Here is a 9,658-nt window from a genome sequence, read left to right on the forward strand (position 1 = left end):
CATATAAGAATTCCCAGGCTGTTGTAGGTAGAGGGTGGGGGGTAGGGCAATTGGTGGTGGTGTTTGTTTTATTTTATCTCCACAGAGTAAAAAAAACCTATTGCTCTAGGATGTAGGGATAAAAGTAGGTGTGGAAAGACACATCAGCTGAAGTGCACTTCTGGTTTTATGCACATTTAGTACTTCTTCAAAAAATAGTTTTGTGCCTGATTTCACTTTGCTTTTACAAAGGGATATAGACAGGTCTTAACTGCAGTTGTTACTCTTCAGAGTGTCTCTGAAAAGACAAAGCGCTGGGCTGAGTGACAGCATCAAGGCCAGCAGGCAAGAAATGCAAACCCATGGGAGTTACTCTTCCCTCCTGTGTATGTTGCCTGACCAACCCGTAACATAGTCCCTTAAGCTGGTGCAGTGGTCAGTGTTTGTAATAGTTTTAATACATTCAGTAAACAAGTCACAAAAAAAGGTTTAACAACATTAAAGTGTTAGTCAAGCACACACGAAAATGAGAAATGCCAATCCATTCTGTGTGTTTTCATTTCTTCTTCTGTTACTTTTCTTGCCTGGCTTTTCCAAAGCCTTTGCTTCTCTGTTGTATTTAATTTTTCTGTCCTTCATTTTCTTCATTTCGTATATTCCCTGAAAGTCACTGCATTCTAATCTACATATAATAAATATATAATATTTTACATTTAACTTAGTCACGGACAGTCTTTATCATTTCTAAACCTAAGCTCTAGCTCTTTAGATGTGGTGCTGTGGGGTGATCTGCCAAAGTTTCCAAAAAAGGTTAAAAACACTGGAATAAAAACAAGACCGTGAAGAGCCCCAAACAAAATAACAAGGAACATTATCTTGAAAAAGGTCCTGAAGATGTAGGCTTTTGCTGCAGCCAGGACAACTACCCCCAATATGGTAGAAACTGCACCTTGTAATACCGGGTAACCTAGCAGGGACAGAGCTTCAATTGCCCTTTTATTGGCAGAGGACTCTCCACTTGCAACAAAGGCATAGGAAATATGCGCAGAAAAATCCACTGAAAACCCTATACAAATGACCAGGTTGATCATGGATATGGAATCTAGATTGACATTCCAAAAGCTCATGAAACCAGCAACACCTGCGATAACAGAAGCTATAGCAAAAGTCACCCACAAGCAACACAGCGGGTTGGGGATTAGCAGAAGGGAGACGACAAGCATTGCCCCGGCAGCAATGGCAACGTTCTGAATGGTGTTCTGCACTATTACCAGGTACTGGTCGTAGTAGATGAACGCTGGGTGGTACACCATTAATGGAATACTGCACTGCTCGGCTGTCTCTCTCAACTGATTGAGAAGATTCTTCTCATCCACGGCTGAGGTCACATTCACCGTCTGGATGAAGAAACGTGAAGCTTCTATTTTATCCTGAGTCTCATTAATGTCTAACTCAAAACTGGGAACCATTTGGAACAGCATAGGTAAGTTATTAATGAAAAGAGTCTTATTGCTTATATTTATCGAACCATTTTCAGCAAGTTTTGTGTACGTTCTCAGCCATGACTCTGAGAGGTTCTTATCTACATAGGAAATGCCCTCTAAATTCTGCATGCAGTTCTCAATGCCAAGACGAACAGTCTCATTCCAGTAATCTACACTTTCAGTAATGACAACCATGACCCTGGGTCCATATGCTGAGAAGTATTTGTCGTCGTCATCATAGTATGGAATAACATAAGAGTCATCACTTGCCAGATTTCGAAGATCGATGCCTTCCCTGATCTGAGTACATCCATAGATGCTGCCACCCAAATACACTCCGTACAGTAACACCACAAGTAGCTTGATCCATTTATTTGTAAAAAAAGGACCATAATTCTTCTTAAAGAATATGCTCATTGGATGTTCACTTTCTGGCTGTTTGGTTTCTAGCTGAGATGACTGCCTAGAACAGTTGCCTATACAGCAAGTGTTGTACCAGCACGACTTCTCAGCCTGATCCTGATCTACTCCCACAGGCATACAAGTTAGCCAGTGTCGGTTTCCTTCCTCCCTTTTATGATTTAATACAATAATTGCCCCAAAGAAGGTCATGGTATATATATAGCAGAAGACAAAAGCAGTGCCGGTGTAGAGGCAAAATGATCTCACGGATGGAAAAGCAGTCCAGGTGCCAATGAAGAAGGCCAAAACGTCTGTGAGAGTGGTGATGGTCACAGAAAGTGCTGCTTCTGCGTATGTCTCAGCCAACCGAGATATAACATCAGATTTCTGTTTTTTTCTTGAACTTTGTTCCCAGGCAGCGATCACGATGAACATGTCATCAACACCAACTCCTACAGGAGAAAAAGTTAATGCTGCATTGCAAATGGCAGCTCCCACTAACACCCAACAAAAGTACAAAATGAATCGCATTTAAGTCCACATAAAACTTTCAAAAAGGAAGTAAGCCTATTAGCATTGCTTTAGTGCTGATGCAAGTTAAACAGATCCTTCATGTGTAGCTGAATTTAGTACATTTCAGAAACTCCTGGTGACCTGAGAGGTTGTTGATCCCTCACCTTACTGTGCTGAAGGACTGAGCGCACCTAGTCCATCTCTGACAAGTGTGTTCTATCTGCTGTTCAGGTGTCCAGTGATTACAGAGATTTAAATACATCGCTTATTCTGATGCTCAACTATCCTTATCACTAGAAGTGTCCCCCACTATCTCTAGAATCTCTTCATCACTGCAGCAGATTAGACCAATGCTTTCTTGCTTTGCTCTGTGTTCAGCAGATGGGGAGAGCAGTTGCTATCACATGGGAGAACAGTGGTCCCAGGTCTCCAGTGGCTTGCTTTTTTATGCTCTTTGCTCTCCACTTACCTTCTCTCCAATTTATCTTTGAGCATTCATTCATGACTTATTGTTCATTTATCTTCACATTTATACAGATGCAACCACATACATTACCCAGCAGAGTCCTGGGAAACCCCACCAGGAAGACTGGGTGCTGAGCTGGAGTTTTTGCTAAGACACAGGAGTAAGCAAGATGCAGTTCGAAAAGGAAGAGCCAATGTGCTTCTCTCAGTTCCGCAAAGTTTCTCGAGACTTTAATCACAGACCTTCCAGTATTTTGCCAATGTTACTGTATCAAAAGCTCTTCTGCTCCTTGAAAATTAATCACACAAAAAAGGGAAGCAAGACCACACAAACAGAGGAGCAAGCACAGATGATACAGCTAAGCATAAAAGAACAGATGAAATCACAATCTGCTGCCTGAACAATCAATTGCCAGTAAACATCAAAGATGAATTATTTGTAAAACTGGGTAGATGTCTTGATCAAAGGCATTCAGGGAAAGCAGTAGTACAGTGCTAGTCAATGTTTTAATTGAGAAAACAGAAAATACATTTAAATTCCCAATGACATCTGGGAAAAGTTCCAAGCACTTCAAGGGGTACAATCAATTCAGAAGTTTGATAAACCGGATAAATAAACTGGAGAAATACTACTTTAATTGCTTTCAGAATTACAGTAAGTCAATGAAAATGAACAAAGCATTCCAGAAACAAACACGTGAACAAAAAAGGACTGCACAAATATAAAATGGAGAATAACTGGTTAAGTGGCAGTGGGTGGAGTGAGGAAGGACAGGAAACGGAGAGACAGATGACAAACAGGTAAGAAAAGAGCATGATGTGCAACAGATGGATGGAGTCCATTAGCAGGAAAGACATACGGATAGCTGCGGGTCAAAGAACACAGGCACATTACTGGCAGGTGGATGAAAGAGCTTTTACCTTTGGCTGTCTTCTCTGAACCTCTCCCAGAAACTGCATTTTGCATAGCAGGTACAGCTGAACATAATGGCTGATACAGTTACATAAACTAAACTTGCAACTACCCTATTATGTCTGCCTTTAAAAATACAGCAAATCAGAAGCTGCTCTAAGTGAAGTTCAGCCATCCCTACCAAGCAAGATAGTGTCCAGAAAAAAGGTGGACCAGACCACGGCTGTATCATCTCTTTGACATTAATCTGCTTGTGTACTGGAACATTCAACACTATGGAAGACAGCAGGACAACAGTCCTCTAATTGATAAACGACTGTTAAAAAATAGTAATAAATAGTAATAAAGTCAACTATCTTCCATGTTGAGATAATTACCTACTAGGAACAGTTTCCTGTTTAATTCTCAAGAAGTTCTTAAAAACATTTGCCAGGTGTGGTTTAGTTAGATCCTGCCTTGCAGCACGGAGGGTGACCTTGTGAGGCTCCCTGCAGGCCCCACCTTCTACGATTTTGATGAGATGGTTTTCTTCAGAAAGCCACTTCTAGCATACTGGGATCAAGTAGCAATCTCAAGTGCTCAGCCCTCCCACTCATGCCTGTTCCTTGTAACTGTGAAGCGAAGTTTGAAAACGTTACCTGACCATAAAACCAACCAACCATGTAAACCCACAAACCAAAAAAAGAAAACACACAGAATTGTTATTCTAGAAAACACTATGACTTTTAAATGCTTGTGACTGGCTCTTAGATCTCACAAGATTGGCCAGAAACCAGGAAGAAGACAAGCAGCAAGTCAAAACGTAACACTGGATGGTGGCAAAGGAAGCTGGCAGGGAGCATGGCCAGGACAGCTGACTCTGACCAAGGGGATATTCCACACCATATGGCGTCATGTTCAGTGTATAAACTGGGGGTGGGGGTGGCCACCGCTGCTCGGGGACGCCTGGGCATCGTTCAGCAGGTGGCGAGCAATTGCATTCTGCATCGCTTGCTTGTATATTCTATTATTATTATTCTTTCCTCCTTTGCTGTCCTGTTAAACTGTCTTTATCCCAACCCATGAGTTTTACTTCTTTTTCCTCCATTCTCCTCCACATCCCACTGGGGTGGGGGGGTGAGCAAGTGGCTGTGTAGTGCTTCGTTGCTGGCTGGGGTCAAACCATGACAATGCCATAGCAGTGGGACTACAGCAGGCATCATTTTTTGGGAAAAGCTGCCCTGCTGCCAGAACCCAGCTCTAGTCCCAGTGTGGGTACGCTGGGCTGAGCCGCTCACGTGCCTGCAGGAGCTCAGAGGAGGCTGCACCTCCACATGTCCCCTCCCCGCAGAACAGCACTGTGTATGGTCTGATACTCGCATCAGACTAACACCGTCAGGTTGCTTTAACTCCGCTTTAGTCTTCGTATCTCAATTCGACTCGCTTTTTCTACTTACCTAGAATAAGAAATGGTGCATTTGCTACAGTGACCACAAACGGCACTCCACAGATGAGCATCAATCCAAAGCTGCTTAATACAGCTAAACCAGCAGAAAGCACTCCGCAGCATGCAAGCCAGACGTTATTTCTTATACAGCTCAGTCTGAAAATATTTTAAGGAATATCTTGGTTACATGTCAAATATGTCGCCAAGGTGTTTGGCAGACAAGTGCACAGATACCGACAATACCCTGTCTGCGAAAGAGCTCCTGGGGGTGAGTACTGGGTAAGATTAATTTACACAGGAGGTGACAAATGCATTATTGCTGCTGGCCAGTTACATACATTAGAGTAAAGATGTGTACTGATCTTTGCATCAATAATAAAAGAGCTGGCAAAATTAGGATACGTAAGCTGTACTAGTGAGAGGCTAGATTTACGGGGACCCAAAAATTGCTGAATTTTTAGAAGCTCTTTCCTTTTACAGAGGTTCTTGGTGTAGCATATCAGTGTAGCACAGAAGCATCTCTCAGGCGGTGAGCGCTGTGTAGAGAAGCCTTCTCAGCAGACACATCGGCTTCCACCCATTTGCCAAGATGCCCCGGAGGGCCGGCTCAAGGATTCCCAGTGAAAGGCTCCCACTGGGAGCCTTCATCTGTGCTGCTGTTGACAGCACCACACTGAGGGGGTAGAGAGCTGCCTCTTGCCTGATTAGTAACCATTTCCAGACTGAAGACCACATCCGAACGTTAAGGGAACCTCTTGCTTCCAAGGCAAGAAGCGTGTGTTGCTGGAATGGCCCTTGCTCTGCACTCAGAAATGACTGGACGTGAGACAGCTGATATCCAGAAACTGTGTAGCCCAATGGGCATGATGCTTGATGCAAGCATTAAACCAATAAGCCCACCCTCCGAGTAGAACTTTATTTCTCAAGCACACCAAACACACACGCTGCCGTACAGCTATCAAATATACAATGGTTCACCTTCCACCAGCACAACGAAAGGGCAGGGTAAGTTCTTTGTGGACAGCAGGTAAAGCTCTAGCAAGCAGAATACCGAAAGCTGTACCAGACTTGCAGTAACCTACGAAGCTAGTGCTCATTCATCTGTACCTTAACTGAGCAGGTGGCAGAAAAAAAAGGTGCAAATGCATCTTAACATGGTATACCCCCTCCTCCCTCCCCTGCTTCCTTCCCCTTTTTTACTGATCTTTACGAAGGATTAGTATCTTTTAGGCAGGATGAAGACAGAAGCTACAAATGAAGCAAAAAACTAGTAGAATAACCTTAGCAATAGCACAAGTTATTCCTTCCCTCCTGCCCAATGATTACTTTTCTGTTTGACTTTTATGCATCTTTTCAGTGAATGTCTCCACTGGATATGCCAAAGCTGAGCTGCTAAGTTTTACACAACAGAAGAGCTTGTGCAGAATTCTGCTGCTGCCGGGCTGGCTAGATCCTGCTTCTGGCCCCCTTGCCACACAGGGTGAAGTAGAACCCTTTCATCATTAAAAGCGTTTTACTTTAGCATAGTGTTTTTCAGTGCCAAAGCTACAGCATCTCACACCTCTTTAAATGATGAAGATTAGGGGGTTGTTTCAGTTGTTTCAATAGTTCCAAAACCATCAGCTGCAAAAAGGATTCTTATGAGGCAGGGACTACAGAAAAGACTGATGGCTTCAGAGAACAGATGAATGGATACTGGCATTCCAGCTGTGCGGGTCTGAACTGAATGCTCATTCAGGTGTTTTTTCGGGTACTTATTGTGAGCCCCATTTAAGCCATTTCCAACAAGCACAAGTAGGAGCGAATCAGCAAACAAATACATGTTGGCTGTTACTACACGAAGTCTGCAGCTTCAAGAATGACTTCACTTTACAAGAGCAGAAACCAATTTAGGCAAGGCAAAGAAGAGCGGAGGTCGCTCCTCATTGATCTACAGCTTAGAAGACATTTTACCTCAGGCAAGAGATGATCGAAAAGGTTATTGTCAAGAAGTACGTTACGGAGAAAAGCGGGATCACGCTCTTGGTATTTCCTTCAAACTCCTGTTGTCTGGACAGCGAGGTGAAGTAACTCACCTGCAGTTAAAACAAAAGGGAAAGAAAATATGAAGCACTTCTGCTTGTTTTCTTGCTCTTCATACACAGGGACAGGCAATGCTAAACATCACATCGGCACGAACGCATTCCCACGGCCCTCGCAGCCCCCAGGAGCGCGGCCTGCAGCGAGCAAAGGCCAAGGTCGGCGCGTTGCGTGACCAGAGCGCAGCGGACGACCCTGGAAGCTCTGCCCGCACACCGCCGCCGAGCCCGCGGGCCGGCCCCCGCCTTCGCCCTCCACCGCCTCCGCTCAGGTGACGGGGCGGCCCCGGCACGGCTGCCCCCGCCGCCGCGTTACCTGAACCGACGCCAGTTCCAGCTCGGCCAGCTTCGACGGGAAGTCCCGCAGGAAGCCTTCCAGCCACTCCCGGCTGCCCGCCGCCGCGGAGCCGTCCTCCCGCAGGTAATACACCAGCTTCAGGGCCTCCGCCGAGCGCACCCGCCCGCCGCCCTCCGTCCGCACGCCGCCCAGCGCGGCCCCCAGGAAGCCGCCGGCGCCCCAGACGGGGAAGGTGAGGTTCTCCAGCGCGGCCGCCGCCGCCTCGTCCAGCAGCAGCGGCAGCAGCGGGTTGGCGCTGGCGCAGGCGCCGTCGGTGCGGGCGCAGAGCCCCTCGTAGCCGAGGGCGCGCACCGCCGCGTCCAGCCGCCGCACGTCGGGCCGCGCCGCCGCCGCCAGCACCGAGTCCTGCCCCGCTGCAGCGGCGATGAGGGCGGCGTAGGCGCCCTCGGTGGGCAGCCGCTGGGCGGAGAAGCGCTCCGAGTCGTTGGCGGGGAAGTGCCGCCGCACGAAGTCGCGCTCGGCCTTGGCGGGCCCTCGCCTCGGCGTGAACTGCCCCTCGATGTCGTTCGCCTGCTGCTGCGGCAGGAAGACGAAGCCGGCGCCCAGCCCGCCCGACAGCAGCAGCGGCACCAGCACGAAGGGCCAGGGGCAGGCGGCCACGCCGCGCCCCAGCCCTTCGAAGAGCCGCCTCAGCGGCCGCTCCGCGCAGTCGGTGTTGCGGCAGGAGCAGCCCTCCGCGGGGCGCCGCGGAGCCGCCATGGGCGAGGCGGGGGCCCGGGCTGCCAGCGGCAGCTCCCCCATGGCGGGCGCGCCTCGGCCTTGCTGCGCGGGAGAGGAGCCGTCCGCTCCGCGCCGGGGCCGCGCAGGCAATGAGCGCTCCGCCGCGGCGCGGCCGCGCCCCCCCCGCGCTCTGACTCACCGGGGCTTCCACCGCCTCCGCGGGACGGACGGGCGGGGGCGGGGGCGGGCGCGGGCGGGGACCCGGGGCTGCCCCCGCCGCGCCGCTCCCCGCCCCGGGCTCGGGTCTCAGTGGTGCGGCACCGCAGGGCTTCGTGCGGGAACGGCTGCAGAAAGTGGCTTTGGCAGTGCAGGCAATAGGCGCACTGCTTCTCGCCCTGCTTTGAGAAGCAGCAGCTCTCCCCTCTGCTGCCAGCGCTTGCAGGGGTCTCTCCTCTCCCGTCCGGAGGAGACGGGCTCTAAACCAGCCAGCCAGGCTCTGGGCCGCGTTGCAGGCCTCCCACAGTGCCCAGCATTCGGCGCAGGCCAGATGCTGGCCATTCCCTTATCCGTGCGCAAGTGTTCTCAGGAAGGTTTTCTGAGGTCTGGATTTCTCTGTGACACAGGCGCGTAGCGGCTGTTCCCTGTAGCTCCTAACTTGCCGAAATCTAAGGATTTTTTACGAATCTGGCTCCAAACCGATAGCTTCTCCCGCATTCTGTTCTCAGTTTCCTTGAACGGGTTTGCATCGTGTTAGAGCAAGAGCTCTGCACGCACGAGGAATCTGTCCTCAGAAAAAAAGGGGTAGGCTATTTGATGTCATGCAGACACTTGGCGAATTCTTGTCAGAGAGTTGCCCAACTGGACAGGACAGCCTCTCTTACTTGGAGATGAGTCCAGAGAAAAACAGACCTGTGTCTGCGAATAAACTGCAGAGATACATCTGTGCCCATAGCCAGACACCAGAAGACTTCTAGGATAACCTGGCAGTGGACCAGGCTGTGGATGATCCACTGACGTTGCAGCAGACATGAAGAGATGGTGTCCAGCTAGATGCTTTAACGGTAAAAAAACACCCATAAAAGGTTACTGTCTTTTTTAAGCTGAACAAGGCAGAAAATAAATGTGGACCACTTGTCCCAGCCAGTTTCTTTCTGGCTCCTCAGGAACTGGAGACAAGCTCTGATATTGATCAGGAGGTAGGAAATGGCCTGGGGGCAGGAGGTACCCAGCCAAGGTACCCAGGAGGCTGGGCACAGGCAGGCACCTTTAAGTTAACTCTTTCTGAGGCTTGGGGGTCTGACTTACGGCGTGGGAAGATGGCTCCACTAACTCTCTATGCAGGGTGGTCTTTAAGCAGGAGGTATGTGCAGTCTTCTCCCC

General features: G+C 48.8%; 1 protein-coding gene across 1 annotated transcript; it reads right to left on the bottom strand.

Moving 5' to 3' along the window:
- Positions 1–493: 493 nt before the first annotated feature.
- PTCHD3 (patched domain containing 3) lies at positions 494–8,317 on the bottom strand. Its single transcript, XM_075417484.1, has 4 exons — positions 7,577–8,317; positions 7,136–7,257; positions 5,193–5,338; positions 494–2,317 (listed from the first exon to the last, which is right to left on the bottom strand). The coding sequence occupies exons 1-4, from the start codon at positions 8,315–8,317 to the stop codon at positions 702–704; spliced, it is 2,625 nt and encodes an 874-aa protein (XP_075273599.1). The 3' UTR covers positions 494–701.
- Between the last annotated feature and the right edge of the window lie 1,341 nt (positions 8,318–9,658).

Source organism: Opisthocomus hoazin, chromosome 4 (genome assembly GCF_030867145.1).
Source record: "Opisthocomus hoazin isolate bOpiHoa1 chromosome 4, bOpiHoa1.hap1, whole genome shotgun sequence".
NCBI lineage: Eukaryota > Metazoa > Chordata > Aves > Opisthocomiformes > Opisthocomidae > Opisthocomus > Opisthocomus hoazin.

Coding starts and splice junctions, on each gene's coding strand:
- PTCHD3 (XM_075417484.1), bottom strand. CDS start 8,317: ATGGCGGCTCCGCGGCGCCCCGCGGAGGGCTGCTCCTGCCGCAACACC. Junction 7,258..7,576: donor TGGAACTGGCGTCGGTTCAG/GTAACGCGGCGG, acceptor TTTTAACTGCAG/GTGAGTTACTTCACCTCGCT. Junction 5,339..7,135: donor TCGATCATCTCTTGCCTGAG/GTAAAATGTCTT, acceptor AAATATTTTCAG/ACTGAGCTGTATAAGAAATA.